Here is a 23,692-nt window from a genome sequence, read left to right on the forward strand (position 1 = left end):
CAGTTGGACTTGGTGCATACATAGAAGTCTATTAAAACTGTTTTTGTAAAATCTTCTATTCGAAAGTTTCGTTAGCTTAACATCAAATTATGTTGGGTTGAAAACCAATTCCATTACAGTACCAATCGCAAACTTCAACCATACAATAAATAAAAACTTTCTTCAGATTTCGTACGTTTCGTGAAACGCAACCAATCAGAATAGAAAGTTGACTTCATGATTACACTTAAAAATCCTAAACTTATTAACGATGAATCGTTTAAATAAATGCTTTCCAATTTAAATCATGCACTGTTGAAGAATCATAAAGGAGAATTTACAGCTTGATTGATGTACACTTTCTTGTATCACTGGGCTTAGCAAGTCAAATTGTACGTAAATTGCACGAGTAAATTTAAAATAAAATTAACTGTCATCGTTTCGTGTTAACGCGTCGTCTACAAATTATATAAATTATATACACTTATATATGATACACGCCACAAAGTGTACAACTCATATAGTGAGGTTTTCCATAATTGTTCAGAAACGTTTCAAAAAACGTTTGAAAAGACACATATACATATATAAAACCACTTGTCCAAGGGATTACAAAATACGGCTACACTGAGAGAAAATTTATAAGTTAGCGCCTCAACATGCTCGATCAAAATAGTATGACAGTGTTTATAGTTTTTGGATTAAGATGATAGGATCATAATGACTTTCAATAGAATTTCACTAGTGCTATCTACCTAAAGCACCAGTTATTTGATCAGTAAATTTTACCACTGTTTACCACAGTTTTTTACTTTTGGAACGAACCAGTTAACTGCTGTTTGTATTTTCTCCAATCCCGTTGAAGAAATTCCGTTGAGCGTTGTCTCAAATGTGTTTTCGAGGGTCTTTTTAAACGCCCGTCTTTTTTAATTGCTAAATACCATTTTTGACTCCCGTTTAACGTATGTGTCTTGTGCTTGTAAGAATGGTACGTGACGAATAAACTGTTTTTCTGTGTCGTCACAAAGAGTGCGTCCAACGTATTATTGCGCTATAAAAGCGATAAAAGATACTTGAAAAAATGAACCAAGTAAAAAGGTGAAATCCAAAGATTAAAATGAATAAATGTCTTACAGTGATGTATGCACGACCCTTCTTGTCAACAGCAACGAATTTTTTCCCTCTTACATTGAATATTCTGACTTTACCAACTCCAAAAGTCTGTAATTCAAATTTACCTATGACAGTTGAAACATTGAATCAGAAGGTGATGACGAAGAAGAAATGCGTTCAAGTTGAAATTGTAAGTGTACAAATCAGTCAGGTAAACTTTCGTGGTGACATGTATACAGTAAAAATAAAATAACTACATCTTTAAGAAGTCAATCAAACAGCGTTTTTCTGAGTGCTCAATCCCAGGTCTCGCCATTAATCGGCACACATACTGGGCAAATATTCCAAAAATAAAACGCTCGCATATTGTATGAAAAAAACTAAAATGGGATCTCGTCGGAACCATAGGAGGCATGCTAAGGTTTTTCCAACAGAGCCATGACTGATAATCCGATCAAAAACACATTAAATTTCAGCTAATTCCGTTTGTAAACACGAGAATTGCAGAATGTCGTGCTGTTTTCCTATGTTATAAAGCGACTCTTTTGTCTTTTCATCGAGTTAGTTTTCGATTATTTTTCCACGATGATCAACGTAAAATTTAGTTCTCGAAAACTTTTACAATTACGTGTATATAATAAATTTGTATGAATTGAAATTTCATGAAATTCCATCAGAATCATAGAAACATGAAATTTTTTAAGATGAAAACATCGAAATCATCAATACAACCTGATTAATTAAATAATAAAATCCACATGACAATTTTACCGCAGGATAAAGTAATAATAGAAGATCGCCCAGTTATATTCTTCATTACACATATGGAAAACACTGGAAGATGCGCCATGCATATTTTTTAACCAATGAATGCATGCCAAAGTAATTGAGCATACGTTCTGGTTTTGCTAATTTGCGCAGAAATATTTCCAAGAGTCAACTATTTTATACACTCAGAACAGCTTACAACGTAAATTTATATTCTTATGTATAACTTTGAAAAAATACACATATATAAATTGATGTCCAACTGGAATACAAGGGTGACTCCAATCTGCTTATTGATATATTTTACATGAAACGTCACGCTGCTTGCCGAGGTAGACAATTTAATGAGGCAACAAGATTATCTCGTTTCGTTATGTAAACATTCTTGCTTTGATGACCGATTGTTCGTTCAAACTGTGCGCTTAGTGTTATGCCGAAATTTAAAAAACCATCCTGGCGAAAACATAACGACAGACCAACTGCGCGCAAACAGACTGTCTCTCTAATTTCAAGCACCCTTAGCGTGTTAGAGCGTGAGAAAGCTAATTGCACAATTTATTTGAAGTATCCTAGCTCGGCAAGCAACTTACTATCATAAGTCTGTTAAGAAAAACAGGTTAACGTTGCCATAATGCCATCAAAGACAAAGCAATGCTTTTTTAAAATACTTATAACGGTGAAGTATGTCGTAGCTTCTCATACAATTTCTTTCAACCTCAGAACCCTACGTTTATCATCAGTGAATCGCCCTACACTCCTGCATATTGCACAGTGTGAGGAGAACTGGTGAATTTAGACCGTTGTGTTAACTGCTATTGAAAATGTTAAATTTCATAAACATTGTAAAAAAATCATAAATTATAAGCGCAGATTACAAGTCTTATTACAAAACGCTTGAAAATGTACCTTAAATTTTTATTTCAGTGTTGCCAATTACAAATGCTGTATATAACTTACCTATGGATCAATTGTCTTCAATAAACACCGAGGTAGTGAAAATTAAGCCTTTTTGAATTTGTGCGATTTGAGTTGTATAAAAACCAATTGAGTAAGACAAGATCGTCTTCAACGTGGGAATTTATTCATAATTGGTTTATATTTGCATAATATACGCATTCTGAAGACAAAAAGCGTGAAATCTAGTTTTTATTTCATAAAATGCTGTACTTCGCTCTGGCTTGCAGCCTGCAAGAAAAACTACATCATTTCAATTTATAGTGTGCTATATTAACACAAACATCACAAAACACTTTCTTTAAATTCGTTTTAGGTATTATCATTCCAAAGTAAATAGGCTTATTTCAGTTAAACGCTTCGCAGCAGAGGTAGAAATAATGCAGACGGAAAGATTTAGCGACTGCAGCAAGTGGCCGTTGGAAATGATACAAATATTTGCGCACCAAACACACAGCGAACGAATTTATTCTGGTATCGATGAACCTTCGAACTGCAAAAATTAAAACACATTGTGTGTTTGAAATTCACGGTGTACATGCGTGATTGCAGTTGTGAGATAAACGCTATTTTTTTCATGGGTGTACGCTTCGGCATATACACAGATTGGCTCCAGCAATCGTTTCAATCAAGGTGACGTCATGACCACGCCCACAGAGTTGATCTGCGTCAACAAAACGTAAGCCTTCTTCATGCAATTTTCGAAGCAAAAACACGGATTGAACAAAATCTCACCGTATTTTCTGATAATCTTCGGATCAACACTTCCCTTCAGCTTCCCATTCATGAGAACAAGATAATTCTTATTGTGACACATAAGTGCAACTTTTTTTCGGTTCGTCGGATGGTGGAATGGATATTTGAAAAAACTCCAATGTTTTTCAGCTGTGCGAACATCACATTTAACGTAAAAGCGTTCCGACAGCAGAGCAAAAGACATTTGAAACGTAATAAAAATCGACCAGAGAAGTCCCATCTCTAAAAGAGAAAAATTCAAACTGGTCAACATGTAACCTGGTCATGGTAATCGTAGTGAATGGATGCTGAATGATACGTCAAGTTACAGTAGGAAAAAACATAGAGTGTCTGCAGAATAGTGTAATTTGTCAAAACATAAAATACATAATTACTTTGTATAACAGCAACTACAGGAATTTTAATTCACAATGATTCGTGCATTAAACGTTAATTACAAGAAGCCAGAATGTTGGAAACTAAAAAAACCCATAGGCTCACGTAGCGAAGTAACTCCATGTCGAGATAATTACAGGCAAAAATAAAACGCAAACGAAACAAACTGTCCGGAACGTGGTAATTATATCTGATTACTTTTAAAGCGCAATTTAGGCAAAAAACGCGCACATATACACCAAATGTATTCAGAATTATTATCGTAATGATGTAGCCATCCCTTTGAAAATACAAAACAATAGGAGATGAATGACGGTTTAAAAAACAATAAACGAGGCAGTATATTACGGATGCGGTTCAAAGCAGACAAATAAAACATACATTAGGATGATTTGATTAGAATTGTCAGATATCTAGAAAACGAAGTTTTCGAAGAGAGAGTTACGCACAAAATTTTCAACGCTACGATTTACGAGTTGACAAAATACAAGGCTATTATTGTGCTATCGTTGTGCTGTAGAATATTTGAAGAAACAATCAAATATATTCAGTGATAGGTATTTGATGATATAACAGACTCAATAAACAAGTAAAAAATCAAAATATCGGCTAAATACAAAAGCTTATTAATTAAAGGGTGTCCGGTAGAAAAATTCATCATAGTTGATTGAATAAAAAATCCATAAAACTAAGAAACACATCGTGTGAATAACCATTTGTCATGGTGTGTTAAAGAAATTCCCTCCAAAACACGCCGACAACTCATATTACTATCCAATGTAGAAATAATCAAATTTGACGGAACACTATTTTAACAATTACCAATACCATGCGACACGTTGCGATTGAAGCTTATTAAATTTTTCCTCGCTTTTGAGTGAGTCGCCATCTTTCAACATGTTGCCAATCATCAATGAAATTAGCTGAAACTTCATTGTAGTCAGTCAGGCCAACAAGCTAGGGCACCTATGTCTTAGTACTCCGTTTTAAGAATAAATACACCTCTAATTCATACAAATGCACATGTATAAAAACAATGTAAACAAACAATAAAACAATGTAAAAATCAGTGAATTTTCTACAAACGATCTAGTGTGATAGAAAAGAATTACTTGGATAGCACTTTAAGTAACAGTATACTTGGCTAGATTTTTCGACAAAAAAAGGGGAAATTTATATGTATATACATTGAATACTACACATGACACTTCACTCGAATATAAAATATATTGAACACGACACATCATACTTTACACGAACATAAAATACATTGAACACTACACATCACACTTTACGCTAACACAAAAAGTGCTTTGTTCTAAGCATTGAAACGCAAAAATCAATAATAAATGATATAATTTGAATTAAAGTTAATTATAAAATATTTATCAATATAAAAAGTATAATCAAACACATTATTGACAAAAGCAAATAACACTATACAGATAAATGGAAAGACTATATTTAGTTTATAGGATCGAAGATTCTATGACTTTTATGTATTGGTACAAAATCAAACCTTAACTACAAGCGATGTCCACTCCCAAACCATATAACTATAGTTCACTAGTTAAACTAACCACCAATATGTTTCGCATGTCCTTCAAAAACCATTTGCAAGATGCTACTAATTCGTTGACGAGTAATTGATGTGTCATATAGGCATAAAAATTGACAGGTGGTTCTTCCCTCCGGAACTAATAAACTCCTTTAAACAACAGTCGATGAAAGTAGGTGGTCGGCAATAAATTACAAAAACCTTTCGACGTCGCATGAGAGAAAAACATAATCGTTTCAAAAACAACATAGTCATGAACCACTATACAAAAACATGTGTTACTGTCATTATATAGCGCGATTTTGTTTAAGTTGAACATTAACATATCTTTGTATTTATATATACCGGAGCGATAGTCGCATTTAAAAACACCCCCCTTTTTTCCTCAATGATAAACGACATTATTTTTAATGCTTTCAATCAACTAGCATCCTGTCTTTACAATCTCAACAAGGAGGCGACATTTTCGCAGTCAATTTCTGCACAAGCTTCAGTGTTTCTCATTTATGCCATGTAAAAAACAGCGTAGAGTTTCCGCAGATACGCATGCTCATATTGGTGTAACTCAATCAAAACGGTAGTTCACACAGTGCGGTGACGGTGGGGAACGGAAAGCACACTCCAAAACGCCGAATTTTCCCTCAAACGTATTCATTACGTTCAAAACATATCTTGATCTAGACATGCAAGTGCGGAAAGAAGCAAATATATAGCAAAAAGTCTTTACTTTCAGTAGATTACAAGGTTTTTTAGATAAGATATGGTTGTATAATTAAAGTTATCAATGGATTATGAATTGCTGGTTTAATTACAACCAAAGGCAATGAAAATCAGCCACATTTTCAATTACACGTCATTCAAAAATATAATACTGACATAAATTTTAAACACGTATCATTGATTCAATAAAATCATACGGTAAAATGATTACTTTCAAAAAAAAGAGAATAAAAAGTAGCTAACTGGAGATGTGCCCGGTGCTGACCACAACTAATAAAACTATCATTTTACACCCATAAAAGGCGACACCTTTAGTTTTGTTTAAATTTTTCTTCCGATCCGCATTGTCATATTCCGGTTTTGAAAACGGGGCAGTAAACGAAGACCTTCTTTAAAGTTTAAGTTTGTATCATATCCGTTCATGTATTATATTTCAACAATTTATACCAAGGCAGTGAAAAAGCAATGAGCGTTTGGTGAACTTCTAGTGGGATTTTTTGAATTGAACAACTGATATTTAAAATGTTGGTCTGGTTGAACTCCTATCATAAAACTTGGTACGTACGTGTACATGTAGATTTGTCAGACTAGAGGAAAAATTTCTTATAAAGTCGAGTTTGAACTAAAACTAAACTATAAGGCAAACGTGATAATATCTATCCTAAATGATGCCATTCCCCAACTCTTCTGATGTTTTGAAAATGTAGAGAGACATCAAACATAATATTAATATCAATATCTATTTATAAGTTAGCGCTGCTATATAAGTTAGAGCTATTAACTATCATGATCCTTTAACCAACCAGATGAGAGGAAGTGTTGTTCAAAAAAATAAATTTTAAGGTGAATGCCAATTTTTGCCACACGAACGATAAAATCCAATAAACATCTATCATCTAGCCAAGCAGGGTAGCATGTACAAGGAAAAAGAGCTTACGTTGACGAGACAAATGCGTGAAGCATTGAAAGATTTTGACGGTCCAATGTTTCTCTACGGTCTGAATGATATGATATGAACGAAAAGCAACACAGCTAACAATGCTGAATCATGGCAATATAACTTAAACAAGCTGGAACTGATATTTCCTTTATATCATTACAAAATAAATCAACAGATCTACAAAATTTGCCACATTTAACAGGAGTGAAATGTTTGATTGAATTGCATCAATTTATCACAAGCAAACATAAAGTAAAGTACTCATACAAATGTGAAATTTATGATATAACGACCATATGTGCTCCTTTCTAAACAACTCTTTACATTCTTGTCAACTTTCGTACCTTATCGTGCATTTGGCTAAACCTGCTTGTAAAGTGTATAGATTTGTCGTCACAGAAGTATACATAAACAGACATAGCGGTCAATAAATAAATCATATATAGGTCAAAATCTGCGCCGATTTAAAAATTACAAAGTCATTTGTGCATAGAAACCTTTTAAAATAACACGTAGTCCTGACGTCATAAAAAGTGTATACCAAAACAGAAAAGCGGTCAATAAATACAGATAAGTATAAACCTGGGAAGAGTTCTAAAATTATATTTGTATAATAAAATTAGACATACATAAAAGTACATATATTCTCAAACAATATGAAATCAATTGAATTATTCATTAACACATGTGAGAAGCATGACTATAACATAAAATACCAACTCACTTTTTTACAACATATATACCATTTGGTGTGCTAATATTCGTTTAAATTTTGGATCGTCACTCAAGCAGTTTCATTCTGCATAATAACACCCCCAAATCGCACAAAACATGATACAACAAAGAACTTACATCTGAAGAGCTCGTACAAGAAATAGAATGATATAATAAGACGAACACGCCGATATAACAACAATGACTTCTTCACACACAATACACTAAAGTCATTAGGCAAGCACTATTTGTACAAGCAGAGATAAAAGAGTATTGAACAGAAGGGGGACGATTAAGATAGATTTAATCTTTGCGATGTGTCAACAAGGACAAGCTTTTTCTACTAAATCCAATAAATCCACGACAAAAAGGAAGAAACTTTTAATCATTGCTTCGTGAACAATGAAAAACTATCCCAATGAAGACTTACCAAAACTCAACAGAACACGTTACATGAACCACAACACAAGCATAAACACATATTTTGCTGTATTACATTTGGAAACGATTCCTCTCTAAAGACGCACTTACTTGGCTTTATTTGCTCAAATTTTAACGAAGGAAATGTTTTTCTGCTTTAATTGGCAACTAGATTTTTTCTATCAATACCAGCGTGTATCAAACACTAGGAAAATCGTTCAAAATTTACCAAACACGGCCTCTAGCTCATGCCAGCAGTTTCTTAAGTTCCCAAATTTTTAAACATTCCTAACATAACAAATTTAAACATCAAACTAAGCAGCAATATCACCTCGGTCATATTAGCAATCTCTACATGTAGCAAATCTTTCAAACAGACATAAGAGATACCATTGGGTTAAATATAAGCCATATTTAATGCCGATTGACCTTTCAACGACGAGATCATACCATACTTAAAAACATCCTATTCGTTCATGATGTAGTTAACACATGCAACAAATAACCCGTAAGATTTGTTTTTTCATGTAACTCAACAATTACATCAAACGAATATCATATACCTAATTAAAAATTTAATAAGCTCTGATTATTGAAGTATTTTGCAGTCCCAATTGATGTCAAGAATTCATAATTTCATTTTAGAGTTGTGCAAAAGACGCAACTATTCACATGTTGAACATTCATTGAGTTATCCTACAACATATACAGTTATCGGTGTAAGCAGGCTTCATTGTACCCGTTATCTCCACTTAACTCCTCGGGAGACATGAACTTTTCTATCGAGAAATATCAACGACGAAATAAAAGAGCAATGTAAACATGTTTCACTGACAAAGTGCATTTTGATATTACAAGGTAACGGCAGCTTTGATACGAAAAGACTTAAATTTTTGTAGATACATGCAAAAGCATATGAGTGCAAAATAGTGATGTTCTCAAATGAAGACTTTAAGTCACTTTTAAACAAGGAGTTGGTGAAGTAGAGTATGAGTGGGTGATATTAGCTTAAGCTTAATCTTCGTTATCAGTGAAAATTATCGTTCAAACATAATAATCCACACGACGTTATACCATCGGTATTGACCACACATTATTTATAAAGGACGGAAATAGCACGCTTTGCAAAAAGATAAGCTGATTATTTCTTACACTAATACACATTTGTTAAAAGGACACGAAAGCATGTTAATTATAATAGTGACATAAATACCCATAAAGACAAAATAAGAATTGCTACAGCGAAAATCACATCACAAATAGATGATGAAAAATCATATCACATAAAGATGATGAAAATATAAATCCAGGTAAATAAAAATAAAATATGTTTATAAAAATATATTTCGCTCTTTTATAAGACTCATAATGACCATCATGATTTTTGGTATTCTTGGTAATTTATGAAACAATACACGCACTAAGAAACTTGGGGCATAGCGAGTTTGCCGAAGAATATCTATATATTGTACATTGCTTATAATAGTATTAGCACAATCTTTTGAGAAAATAAATTGTAAAAATAATAAAAATAAATTTGATTAAAAACATTTTCATGGAATCTCATACCATCACATTTGTGATCGTAAGCAACGGCGAACAACGTAACACCATAACAATATTAAAAATAAGAAATACTTCTATGGGCGCCCTTCTATATACACTAATGTACTAATACACGCTATTGTAAAAATACACATGCGATATTTGAAGGTATTGCTTTCATAAGATTATATAATTTGAAATTACTTGATGTAGTACAATTAATTAGAACAATGGTAGAGACACCATGTTTTAAAATATTTTATGTCGTAATTCGAATAACGGCAGAGATAATGAATAATCATACATAGATAATTGAGTCTTCGTAAAAGTAGAAACAAAAGTAATAAAAGCAAAGCAGCAGCATGCCATAAACGTAGTGCCGGATCCAACGCAAAGTACAAACACAAAAACCAGGAAATATTTGTTACAATTGGTCATAAATTTCAGTTATAAATACCTTACGAGTGGCATTCTATAATAAACAAATCAACACAAACATAACATTATATATATTTATTTCGCACAAACTTTGTCAGCATATTTATAAACAATTCATACACAAAGCTTAGGAATGAACAAATGTATTTCAGACTTCTCTCCGCTCTCAACTACTGCATGGCTTTAATCCTAAATAGAGTCTCCATAATCAATATTTTACCAGGCTAATACACTGAATACATCCAAGTTAAAGCTCCCTAGTTCAATAAAAAGTTTTGACGGTCAACGAAGGTCATGTGCTAAAGTATTTCAATTCCATTTTTAATCCAAGAACAAACAGTTGATGTCAGTATTTTACAGACGATATCATTATTTCAATGATGAAAATACTAGCAGATTCTATTCCCACACCCATCACCAAAAATGAAAGATTTGAATGCGTCTGTGGGACTAGGTTAATGAATTGCCTTCATTTATGTAGAATAGTGCAATAGCTACACGTGTATATACTGATATAATCAATACAATGATAAAATTAACACAATGACAATTTTTTTAAAAAAAATCGTTCCAAGGAAACTCGGAAAATTCAAAATTAAGTTTACGTAGCTACTACGCAAACTTTATGTATATCTAAACGCATAGTTTACATCAACACTTCAGTTCAGTTGGTAGTCTAAACTCTTCTCGATTATGTCTCACTTACAATGTACATATTCGGATATTTCCCATTATATCTAACATTAACTATATACATGTGAATTCAGTTCATTATCAGAAAGGTGAATCAAACGTAGCTTGTTCATAAACACCTAATATGAGGCAGAACTCGTAATATAATTGAAAATTTATACTTGGATAAACAATATTATACGTCTATCGTGGCTACTACAGTAAAGGTTTTAGCAGATAAAAAAATGTGATATGTCTTTCATACTCAAACTGCAGGGAAACAGCTAAAGCAAAAACTGCGTTGCATGTTTTGATGACTTGCGCACAGATTACGAACGGTCTCAAAGATTTTGAAAGTGTAAAAAAAGAACACCATGGAAAAGTATTACAGAAATTGCCACAAACCTTTTGTAGAATTACTTCGAACACTTTTAAGTAGTCAAAACTTTTTCACAGTCAAAGTCCAAGCTCTTCTATTGAAGATCAACCAGGCTTATATAACCCACAACACAACAGGTGATCACATCACAGTTTTGATCGACTTCTATTTAAAACAATCAAAAACCAACTGTGATGAAGTGTTTATCTTTGGTCACGGATAAATGAAATAAAGCTAATGATGAGCCAATATAACCAATCCATACAAGGAACCACATGATTCCCAGTGATGATTCCGGACAATGAATAACTCATTCTCACGCAAATGTCGAAGGCAACTGCTGAAAAACCGGCGTCGCGGTTTGAAGACGAACACGAACATTATTTTCAATTTTCATGGAGAGACCACAACAAGTACTTTTGACCAAAATAATAAAACTGATAATGGCAGAAATTAAAAGAAAGCAGCTGGAAGCAATGCTGTAGTGTGTTCTTAATTTATTTAAAAAAAAAGAAAGATGTTTCGCCAATTATGAAAAGCGCATAGACAGAAAGTTAAGAAAAACACAAACTTATAGATCACAATAACATCCACCATTTTCGTCTGTTGACTATAAATTGTGTATATTTCAACAAGTTAATGTATACCAAAAATAGCCTGCGCTTATAGACAAAAGTGTGGGAGCAAAATAAACTTTGTGGATTGTTCGCTTTCGTTTTCACAGCGATCATCACATCAGAAACCTCCCATCCCCACGTGAATCTATAGCAATAAGTAAGGGCGTTGCGATAATTTTGGGCGTTCCGTGAACCATTAACATGCTAGCGGGAAAGCAAAAAAATAATAGAGAATGGTTCGAACGCTAATTTATAAAGATAAATGCACAATAATTTAACAATAAGTAAACTGTATACGATATAAGCCACAAATAAACCTGCCTGACTCGAAGGATTAAATCTTGTGCTAATCCAGAGTTTATAAATTCGTGGAAACACCTTTCATCGACCGTTTTCCAACTTATCTTTACCTCACAGTCTACAAAAACGATGAACATTTTACATTCGTTCGGTATAAATGATCTTCTTTCTCCTCAATTAGCACTCGAAACTTTTCAAAATCTCAATGACAACCAATGACGCAGAACTAATAGCCCATTCAAAGCTCCCACTCAAGACTAATCAATCAACATGTTTTCCTCAAGATGTCAAGATATTGTTATATGCTAAAAACCGAAAATGTTGAAATATCTTTACTTCTATCAAATGGAACTAAAGAAATTGTTTTCGAAATTCAAAATTAATATTATCAATGTTTAACGTAATTAGATCAAGAAAGCTACATTGTTTAACCATTAAGATTGTTTAACTGTTTAACCTCACCGATCAAACAAATCAACGGTTGAAATGTATTCAATGTCAATTAGTAAATCGTATGCATGTTATGGCTCTATAAAACCTTAAAATCGTTATTATCCTGACGACAATCACTCAATGAACCGCTGTTAAACTATCACAACAAATACGTTACGTCATCATGATTTGCAAGCCTACAATACTTTGTGTATTTTTCCTAAGTTTTGAGCCATGTAACGTTCTTCTAGACTTCCGCGTTCATATTTAAAATGAAACATGTTGACAGCACAACGTAAAAAGTCACCTTTTTGTCGAAGACTCGAAGCCATAGTAAAATTCCAACAACCAAACAAGATCTATTGAAAAAATAACACCTAAAATAAATGTCTTTCATTTTTTCTACACAAAATACAAAAACAACGTTGACAACTTACGTACCTGCAAACGTTCACATTCAGTAACAGACACAAAATTCAATCTACGACAATCGTTTTGCTTACTGCTGAACGATGCGTTGCATTTTAACATAAAAAGCTAACACTTTATATGAGGGAATGTTTGATTACTTCAAAAACAAGTGTATGTAAAAAATGGAAGAAATATTTCAAATAAATATTTTCTTGAAACAAGAGACAATCTTTAAACGACGATTTTTGATTTTAAAATATTTCTTCCATTTTGTAAAAACTATTATTAAAAAAGTAGATAATCCCTTTTTTCCATGAAGCCCATGCATGCTTTCGTTCATGATGACAGAGTTACATTGTAAAAGATAACAACTAAAAAACTCATAAAAATGTTTAGAGTTTGTTTAAATTATAATCCCTTTTTTCCATGAAGCTCTTGTTTCAAAATCAAGTCAGTCTCTATAGGAAGATTATGTCATTTCACTCGTGATGAAGACCCTAGCCATTTCTGTATGTTAGAACTCAAGTTTTAACACTAGATCAATCTTGATGAAGACACTACAATAGGGACTATAGAACAATTCAGATAATTGTTAAAGAGTCATTAGACAGGAGTATATTTAAGGACTCAAGTTTCAACACCAAATCACTCGTGAAAAAGACACTAGACTGAAAACTTAAAGTTTAAACATCAAATTAGTTTAAATAAAAACAAAAGACAAGAATCAGGACATCAGCTTATTCACAAAAACATACTTTTACGCTCCATCAAACGTTTCTATATTTCTTTCATGTCTTATAACGCTGGTCTGATAACGTCAATCAAAAGATAGTCCGACAACTTTTCATCTCGACACTTGCATGATTCCCTTAACAGCTGCAAAAAAAAACCAAAGAAAATCTTACGGTTGGCTACGAATTCTTTTAGCTAAGAATTTCCACCGAAAACTGCAACTTAATCTTGAATAAAATGAAGAAATGATTTCTAGTGTACCTTTTCTCTAGCCTATTTTGGCAAGGTGGTTTAACACCCAAACTTAAATTACTCTAAGTTTGATACTCACACTAAAATAATCAATAATTTCATGCATTGCAACAGTGTATGGACATGTTTTACAAGTATTTATATAATCCATATTTCCCGACGTTCATTCTACACAAAGTAATAAATTGTGTGCATTGTAGAAACCTTGGTTCCAGGCTCAAAATTGTTAGTATGGCTAAATTCAAAGGACATGCAATTAAAAACGAGAAAAAGAAAGCATATATTATGAATTTACAATGTATTATATTAAAATTTATTTGTCCTTTCACACAAATTACTTCATAAGTTACATATCACATGTATTTTATACCAATGATAATCTTGTTATGCATGGTAAACTTATACCTAGATTTTCCAAGCTTATCATCAACATTAACATAAACTTACTATGAAAGTCAATCTTTTCAACAATATTTTTTGATTTGATGTGCTCTTGATTACAGATGAAAACTTTGCCATCCATCCAAACTCCAGTTACGTAACTTGATCCATTCTTGTAGATCATTGCCTTGAATGGTTACCACAAATGTTACAAGCATCAACAATGAAAAGGAATGGGGAGAGAAAGGAAAATGAACACTATTAGCTATATGAAGAGTCTGTTCATAATGTAAAACATAGTAAACTATAAATGTAACTGTACATGTTTGTCACGAGCCAATGTATGTCTGTCTATGGTAATAATCTTACCTTCAAGACCACCCAACAGATCAGATAGAAGTTGAGCATCTATACTTTGATATGTAATGGCCAGAACTCCACTAATATCTAATGGAGTGATGTGAAAATAAAATGCTGATTAGTGCATTGATACTTGATGTAAAAATTATACAACCAAATAAGCAACATAACTAAAATAAACAAAAGGCAATTTTCAAGCCATCAACCATATTATTCATGAAATCTCTTCTGTTTGGTTAGGTAAGTAAGACATTGTCTCTGTTTTAAAAAGTTAATACAGTCTACACATACATGACATAACAGCTTCTTCAAATCCTTTGATCCCTTCAACCAGGTCCTGACATTCATTGCGTACTTCATGCTAAGTTAACAACAGACAAATAGAAAAAAAACGGAAGATTTTATAAAAAGCTTTCTTTCAATCTACTATTAAAAGATGGCAATATTTTACAACAAACAAACAAATACAATGAAAGTTGAGATTTAAATTTAACTCACCCAGAAATCTTTAAAATGACATGTCTCCATTAGGTCTGATAAGTAAAGAACTTTTTCAATGGATTTATCATGCTGTGATATAATCAAGTCAAGAAAAGTAACTTTCATTAGACATCAAATGAAATAATGGAAATAAAATATAGCTTAAAAATGATACAGTATGATTCTCATCAATTAAACATTTGCAGAGATAGAAATCTGTTCGAGGAAGATTCATCAGAGCCTTCAGCAATATTTGAATGACAACATTTGTTTGATGAAGTTGAGGATTAAACTGATAGCTAAAAAACAACAAGTTCAAATTTGATGATATACCAATGAAAACTTTTCTATGACATCATGCATTAGAAGTGACTCTTTTTTACGCTGAAAGTGATATGACACTGCATTAGAAGTGTTATAAAAGTGAAAAGTGATGAGGAAAAAGACAAGATTCTTACAGTTTTAAAACAGCTAAATTTGCATCCAAATCATACTGGTTTTCTGACGTCTGTGTAAAATAAAAAACATTTTCTATTCATTGTTTATAACTCTTTAACAATAACGCAAAAAATTTGCACAATAATAGCCAAAATTACCAGGATAAACAGACAACTTTAGAAATACAAAATAAAACAAATAACGAATGTGTCTAATCTTGAATACCATTTGTTTTATACAGCATTATAAAATAGTGAAAAAACTAATCAAACTTTTTTATTAATTTAGAAGACATCATCAAACTATCTTTTTACTAAGTATAAAATTAATTCAAGGTCTTCAGTTCAATATGTATTATGTATACCTGTTGATGGACGTACGATTCTAATTGGTGTAAGTTTTCGGGATTATAGCTGCCGCAAAAAGAAAAAAGATAAAGGAAAATTTTAACTTCTATTAGCAAGTCAATTTTATCTTATAAAATGAGTTTTAAGCTATGTTTACCGATCTATGCCATGTAGAAGCAATGAAATGTCCTCACGTGTATCTTCGAAATCTACCTCATAACTATCCTCCATTTTGAAATCGAGTGATTACACGTATGGTTTATCACTACATGAAGTATGAGTAATGTGATCGACCTTGGCCATGACCTCGCGAAGCATGTAACACGAACAAAAAATTAAGAATCTCTAATCATTCTTCTTCAATTGGGAACTCAGCCCAATAACTTTAAAATTCCTTCAGAATATCCTAACCGCCATTTTTTATCCTTTAGAGCAATTATCTATAGATGAGGGAACCGGCGTATCGCCGGAGGAAAACCCTCAAGATAAAAAAAACAGTCGGTGGATGCACATTACTTGGGATCACCTTATCTATTTTCAAACTAGTTTCTTTCCAAAAAAACGTGTTTACATTTTTAAGGCCTTAATTATGTTTACAAAATTCATTAGACTGTCTTTATCTTTACAAGGTGGTTAAACGAGGTGACATAGGCAATATGCATCCTTGTAAAAAACCGAAACCTCTACGTACGCCATTTTTCGGCCGCTTTCAATTCCGCCATTTTTTTTGCCTGCGCTCATCCTTAGCTAACCCTGTTGATCAGTGGCATGAAATAACTGATTTGAACATCTACCTAGTACCTACGAGCTATGCTGCACAAAATGATTAAAACATACCTTTGAACGATGAGACACCTGTAAAGCAACGTTAGTACCCGAGCCGAAAGGGAACCTAATGAATAGGGAACCGCGCCTCCCTGGGCCCTTATACATTACCAAACGGCGTGCCAATCAATCCTTCTTGTGTCCAACACTCGATCACCTAGGTACCAATTTGGCACCGTTTACAGTTATTTCTACCTACATCTACTCTAAACGTATTTGATTAGTTCGTCTCGCTATCAAATGATTTTGAGATGATCAATCCAATATATCATGAATAATTGAAGTATTTTCTTGCTCTTAGTTATTTTTCTTCAAGTTAAATAACAGCGAATTATTTAACTTGGACATGCCACTGTCATAACATTGATTTTGACAGCTATTTAGCAAAACCAATGCCGGGTTCCATGCACCTATTCTGTTTTGCTGTTCTGTAGACCAATCAGATAGTTATTGTAGCATATTCCTCTTGATGATGCAAATCACTCATTTTTTTCGAAAGTATTTTAAACATGTTGACTTGTTTTTCTATATTTTCTAGTGTTTTATGAACATTTCAAGTTTTGCATGGTTCAAAATTTAAGCAATTCGTACTAAACGTGAAAATTGATAAAAACATCGTCAAGAAAAAATATTTCAGACCCTTTTAATATTTGCTATGCAGCATGTATGCCGGATTGCGCATTGTTTGTACCGTAATTTTCTTCCTATTTTAGCGTGCAATCTGTAATTCGGATTTCGCCATATTTTGGATCGAAATTTGCTATGTGCTATTTGCAGCATGTATGCATTGCATTGTATGCCGCTATTGTTTGGTATGCCGTAATAATTTTCTTCCTATTTTAGCGTGCAATCTGTAATTCGGATTTCGCCATATTTTGGATCGAAATTTTCTCTTCAATTTTAGCATGCGATCCGTAGTTTAGTTCAAAACGTCCAAACGCGTTTTAATTTATGCATTTAGATTTTTTAAAATGTTTGACTGCGGAAATTATGAATATTATAAATAAATGTACATAAAGAAATCCATACTTATTTCCTTGAACTTGGTATCGTGTTTCCTGGTGATCAAACAAACAAAAAACATATGAAGACAGATTTCAGACATGTATACCGTTTTGGTTGTTTTACCTTGTGCAATTATAATCGTACATTGACTGCAAAAAGCACTGAAACATGCACAAAACTGGAAAAAAACACCAACAGGAATCAAAAGAGCAACTAACTATGTTCAGATATAACTTAGTCATTGTTCAGTCACTTTCCTGTTAGTGTTGATCACCAGGATTTTAAAAAAAAACACAAACCTGAAACGTCGTCTTTAGTCTCCATTTGTAGATTAAGATAATCCTCAACTGATTGACCCACGATTAATTTCACAAAATCCACGACAAGTATGATGTAAATCCACGAAAACCAAAAAGTACATATAAATCACGACAGCCCTGAGTTGATTTACGATGACTTTGATTGTGATCAATGACAACAATGATATAATCCATGAAAAATATAATGCGCCACCATTGTCAGTATTCTTTTATTACTACAAATTAAATGAAAAGTCTAAGATAACACGAAATTCATTATCGTTAAACGAAAAGTATATCGTTTTTAACAAAAACGTGACACAAACACTACCATAAATGATAAAATGAGATCTTATGTTATATCATTGTCAATTTATACCATTCAATGGAGAGGCTCAAGCTAGACAAAACGTTACCAACAAATAACATTTTATCCAATTTCAAAACTTATTTATCGACAAGTTACTTTTTGGCTAGTCGTAATTGCTTTTTGCTTGTCGAATTCCAATTTACGACCTTATCGTCTGTTCGTAATGCAGTCAAAAAGTAACTGTAGAGATTAGTCAATGACAAAAAAGGTGAGTATAAATTACGTATACATGAGCTGCCATAAGCAATCAACCCACCTTTCCTACGGTAAACATAGGTGTCAAAAATGCGAGATCAAATTACAAAATTAGCAGAATCAAAAGGTCGGACATAGTATTGTAATTTTAGAATAGTGGCAATAAAATAGAGAGATGCTCTTGGGGCATTTGTAAATCTTATTTTAGAAATCCAGTACAACTGATTATAAAGGCAGAAGGTGTAAGAGTGAATGAAAATCATTTTCCGTTGGATATGACATGCAATATATATGCAGATACAAAGTTGTAGAGAAAAATAAAAACATTTCTAACGTTGTCGCGGATATTACGAGTGCCGAACCAAAGTGTTGATGAGTTTCATTTGCATTTGTCAAAACAACCAAAAGAAGATAAACAGCATGCCAAAAATATATGATTGAAAATTCGCTATGCGCATATACATGCTCCGATTTCAGCCGTCGCAAATTAATTGAGAATTAATATGAGCATGCGTAGTTTACTCCACCAAGTCTCTAAGTTCATGGTCATAGCAACGACCAACTGGATGTACTATGGAGCAAATAGCTCGTTCAGTCACAGATTTTCAGATAAATAATCTGCACATGCGAAGTCTGCTTGAGCATGCGCATTAACTTGACCAGCCGCCCAAGCTCATGGTTATGGCAACTACCAACTGCATCACCTAGCACCAATTTTGAAGTTAATAGCATGCTTAGAAACAATTTAATAGAGAAATCATCTGTGCCTGCGCTAGAGCATGCGCAGTCTATTTAACTAATTGTTCATAGTCATGGAAACGGCTAACTATATGTACTAGCATTACATTTGAGGCAATTAGCTTACTTAGTCGCAAATTATCAAAGAAATCATCTGAGCATGCGCAGTAGTGACTTTAACAATACCACAACTTTCGTAAGCCTTTGAATTTTTGTATATATATATATAAAGACAATATTAGGAGTAATAGATGTCAACTAGCAGTGGAAGCTGGGTGCGATATAGTATACGGTGGCTTAGGGCCCACACTTCGGTGGGGACCGCACTCTCCCTGCGTACCCCGAGCAAAGCCTATCGCAGGTGATCTCGGGGTGATTTCTTTTTACCTTACAACATTTTCATAATTCAATCTAGAAAGTAACTTCACTTCTCGAGTAATTTTGCAAAAAGTCAATAGCGCGACAACATGGCCAGTATTAAAGCTTTCCTTCGATCTTTATGCTTTTTTCTAACTCAAAAGGGTTATTACTTACTGTTATGCCTTCTGCGTTTATAAATAATCGTTCTGAATCACTAGAATCAGATTCACAAATGCCCCAAACTCAAAAGTATCTCCTAGCCATTTTATTGCCACTATTCCACATAAACGATACAATGTCCGACCATTTGATTGTCCGAATTTTGTAATTTGATCTCGTATTTTTACACGCGTGTCTACCGTCGGAAAGGTGGACTGCTTCTTCAAAACTTTAAGGAGCGTTGTGTATAAGGTGGCTTGTTCAAATAGGATGAAACGTACGCCAAAATATTTTAAAATATTAGAATATTATTACTCTTTCTAACAAAACAAAAGTTCAGGCACCTCAATTAGTAAATCGAATGCAAAAGTACCAAATACTCACTTTCCTTTCTCTTGTTAACTTGGAAAATCGTTATTCTCTTAGGCGTGGAAAATCTTTATTCTCTTACTACGTGGAAAATCTTACTCTCTTGCTCCGTGGAAAATCTTTATTTTACACGTAGTCTTGGGATTAATTGAGCTGATTATTTTGGTGTCCATATACAACTTTACGCAAGTCTTCATTCATTGTTGGGAGAACCATGTTCGTATGGCACAGTCAGAAATTGATTTTGATGTGAAACTAATGTTTGATAAGTTTTCTGAATGTTAAGCAAGCGTCGTTGCGTCAGTCTTTATTCGTAGATCAACATAATCCTCAACCCAAGATTCGTTTGAAAAAATCCAGGATAATCAAAATGTAATCCACGACAGCCCCCCTTGATAAATTCTATTTGAAATGATAAATTCCATTAAGATTGTCCATTCTTTTTTTCGAAACTTTAAGTAATCGTATGTCAAAATGGGCTTTCAAATCTTGAAGACATTAAGATAAAAACACCCAAGAAGCAATATTTCAAAATGTTTTCAAGAAACTCTTAAAGCTAAATGTTGAGCTATTTCTATTATCCGACGATATGGTTGCCTAGTCATCCAAGAAAACCTGAATACCTGTAGATTCACCGTTATCAGCAACCAACTTCCTCTCCTTAACGTTCAGCACTGGTGAAATGGTTCAATTTTAGCAGAAAAATTTCTGAAAATAAAAATCATTAATCATTATTACATCATTACATCCATCCTCTTTAAACGACCACCTGTTTAATAGCGAACAGATCAAAACACATCTACAACCACATAAAAATATATGTTATGGACAGTGGTATTTAGATGGATGATTTTTCCATATTGAGTCAATAGTTCAGCATAGCTTTGCTTAAAACTTCAACACACAGTGGCAAAGCAAGTTTTGGTCTTGCTTTGTAAATTTATATCATTAACATTATTCATTTCTTTAGAAATCTGTTGTTATTATAGTGAGTGAACACAGAAAAATCAACATAGAGGACCAAACTTGCGGGCTAGCTACGCCACTGTCCACACAATGTTATCACCATAATTGTCTTTCATATTTATATCTTCAGGATGGCAAATAAATGCTTTTTGCTGAAATTAAGGTGGCACAGTACCAAGTAAGTTTATATTTCAATGTCCGTGCAAAATCCAATTCTTTTCTTACCTGTTATCCATTCTTCATCTTGTTCTAACAAGAGCATCTCTAAAGATTTACTTATGCACACTTGGTCGAAAATCACGTGCAAGTCAAAAACAACGGAACACAGAACTTTTCAATGGGTGTATGTTATTTATATCTTAGTCTGGCTTAAGCTGCTCATGCAATAGCTTATTGAGTTGAGGTAAGTTATACGAGACAATTGAGTGTCTTTCACACTAGACAATGCAACCCATAAACCGAAAGCAACATGTAAGAAAAGATTACACCTGCCGCAAGAAGTCTTTAAAAGTCATACATGGGCTAAAATGTCAGGCAATGTATTTACAAATATAGTTTTAGAGTTCATGAAATCTTTTTCATTCCTCATTTTGTCTATTTCTCTTCACAAGATTGCTATGTCATCTTTATCTTACAAACATATCACCTGATTTGTCTTCACAAAATTGCAATAATTTTTTTCTTGCTATTATTTCATCTTATTTTTTGTCAGAAGCTTTTCTTGTCATTTTTAACTTAAACTCTTTCATCTTATTTTCGTCACTAGGTTGCTTTTTCATCTTTTTTCTTGCACTATTACAACTTAACTTTTTTTAAAAAAATAGCAGTCATCTTTGCCTCTTTGAGTTCCTTCTTTCTTTTTTTCTTAATATTTTTCTATCTGATCTAAATGAATCTATCTAACACCTCTAAGCTTTCATGACATTTCCAAAAAAAGAAAAAATGCTGCACTTGACATGACTCTGAAGAACTCAAACTACGGAATTTCTGATCACTCAATTGGTCATCGACCCATACAACAAAAGTGCCCAAACAATGGAAGACGCTGTGTTTGCAGGAATTAACGAAGTGCCTCAACAACGAAAGACGCTGCGCATGCAGAAATTGACGAAGTGCCTCAACAACGAAAGACGCTGCGCATGCAGAAATTGACGAAGTGCCTCAACAACGGAAGACGCTGCTCATGCAGAAATTGACGAAGTGCCTCAACAACGAAAGACGCTGCGCATGCAGAAATTGACGAAGTGCCTCAACAACGGAAGACGCTGCTCATGCAGGAATTGACGAAGTGCCTCAACAACGGAAGACGCTGCTCATGCAAGTGCCTCAACAACATTGAAGAAGTGCCTCAACAACGGAAGACGCTGCTCGTGCAGGAATTGACGAAGTGCCTCAACAACGAAAGACGCTGCGCATGCAGAAATTGACGAAGTGCCTCAACAACGAAAGACGCTGCGCATGCAGAAATTGACGAAGTGCCTCAACAACGAAAGACGCTGCGCATGCAGAAATTGACGAAGTGCCTCAACAACGAAAGACGCCGCGCATGCAGAAATTGACGAAGTGCCTCAACAACGAAAGACGCTGCGCATGCAGCAATTGACGAAGTGCCTCAACAACGAAAGACGCTGCGCATGCAGAAATTGACGAAGTGCCTCAACAACGAAAGACGCTGCGCATGCAGAAATTGACGAAGTGCCTCAACAACGAAAGACGCTGCGCATGCAGAAATTGACGAAGTGCCTCAACAACAGAAGACGCTGCTCGTGCAGGAATTGACGAAGTGCCTCAACAACGAAAGACGCTGCGCATGCAGAAATTGACGAAGTGCCTCAACAACGAAAGACGCTGCGCATGCAGAAATTGACGAAGTGCCTCAACAACGAAAGACGCTGCGCATGCAGAAATTGACGAAGTGCCTCAACAACGAAAGACGCTGCGCATGCAGAAATTGACGAAGTGCCTCAACAACGAAAGACGCTGCGCATGCAGAAATTGACGAAGTGCCTCAACAACGAAAGACGCTGCGCATGCAGAAATTGACGAAGTGCCTCAACAACGAAAGACGCTGCGCATGCAGAAATTGACGAAGTGCCTCAACAACGAAGACGCCGCGCATGCAGAAATTGACGAAGTGCCTCAACAACGAAAGACGCTGCGCATGCAGAAATTGACGAAGTGCCTCAACAACGAAAGACGCGCGCATGCAGAAATTGACGAAGTGCCTCAACAACGAAAGACGCTGCGCATGCAGAAATTGACGAAGTGCCTCAACAACGAAAGACGCTGCGAAGTGCCTCATGCGCAGAAATTGACGAAGTGCCT

The 23,692-nt window shown here is 34.1% G+C and overlaps 2 protein-coding genes across 5 annotated transcripts; both read right to left on the reverse strand.

The window, feature by feature from the left end:
* Nucleotides 1-244: 244 nt before the first annotated feature.
* Nucleotides 245-18,309, reverse strand: LOC124452753 (putative fibroblast growth factor 1). 4 transcript variants are annotated; one of them, XR_006950860.1, is made up of 6 exons: nucleotides 12,988-13,347; nucleotides 12,266-12,366; nucleotides 11,358-11,496; nucleotides 3,550-3,792; nucleotides 1,114-1,217; nucleotides 245-1,030 (listed from the first exon to the last, which is right to left on the reverse strand). XR_006950860.1 is itself a non-coding variant. In XM_047003358.1 (4 exons), the coding sequence occupies exons 1-4, from the start codon at nucleotides 18,233-18,235 to the stop codon at nucleotides 788-790; spliced, it is 615 nt and encodes a 204-aa protein (XP_046859314.1). In that variant the 5' UTR covers nucleotides 18,236-18,309; the 3' UTR covers nucleotides 245-787. The 4 variants fall into 4 exon arrangements, 3 of the variants coding, with proteins under 3 accessions (XP_046859314.1, XP_046859315.1, XP_046859313.1); XM_047003358.1 differs by lacking the exons at nucleotides 11,358-11,496; nucleotides 12,266-12,366; nucleotides 12,988-13,347 and adding an exon at nucleotides 18,211-18,309; XM_047003359.1 differs by lacking the exons at nucleotides 11,358-11,496; nucleotides 12,266-12,366; nucleotides 12,988-13,347 and adding an exon at nucleotides 5,465-5,649.
* On the reverse strand, nucleotides 13,768-16,333 carry LOC124452752 (eukaryotic translation initiation factor 3 subunit K-like). Its single transcript, XM_047003356.1, is given in 10 exon segments — nucleotides 13,768-13,967; nucleotides 14,523-14,595; nucleotides 14,597-14,643; nucleotides 14,826-14,903; nucleotides 15,108-15,177; nucleotides 15,315-15,386; nucleotides 15,472-15,595; nucleotides 15,755-15,804; nucleotides 16,099-16,147; nucleotides 16,239-16,333. Coding segments are annotated over 10 exon segments (669 nt in total). The 5' UTR covers nucleotides 16,313-16,333; the 3' UTR covers nucleotides 13,768-13,935.
* Nucleotides 18,310-23,692: the final 5,383 nt, after the last annotated feature.

The sequence above is a fragment of the Xenia sp. Carnegie-2017 genome, unplaced genomic scaffold (genome assembly GCF_021976095.1).
Source record: "Xenia sp. Carnegie-2017 unplaced genomic scaffold, XeniaSp_v1 HiC_scaffold_25, whole genome shotgun sequence".
Taxonomy (NCBI): Eukaryota; Metazoa; Cnidaria; class Anthozoa; order Malacalcyonacea; family Xeniidae; genus Xenia; species Xenia sp. Carnegie-2017.

Excerpts from the sequence above, each read along its gene's own strand:
- LOC124452753 (XM_047003357.1), bottom strand. The coding sequence starts at position 3,823 with ATGTTGACCAGTTTGAATTTTTCTCTTTTAGAGATGGGACTTCTCTGG. Across the intron at positions 1,218-3,549 it reads GAAGATTATCAGAAAATACG|GTAAATTTGAATTACAGACT; the intron begins GTGAGATTTTGT and ends CAACTGTCATAG. Across the intron at positions 1,031-1,113 it reads AGGGTCGTGCATACATCACT|CGCAATAATACGTTGGACGC; the intron begins GTAAGACATTTA and ends TCGCTTTTATAG.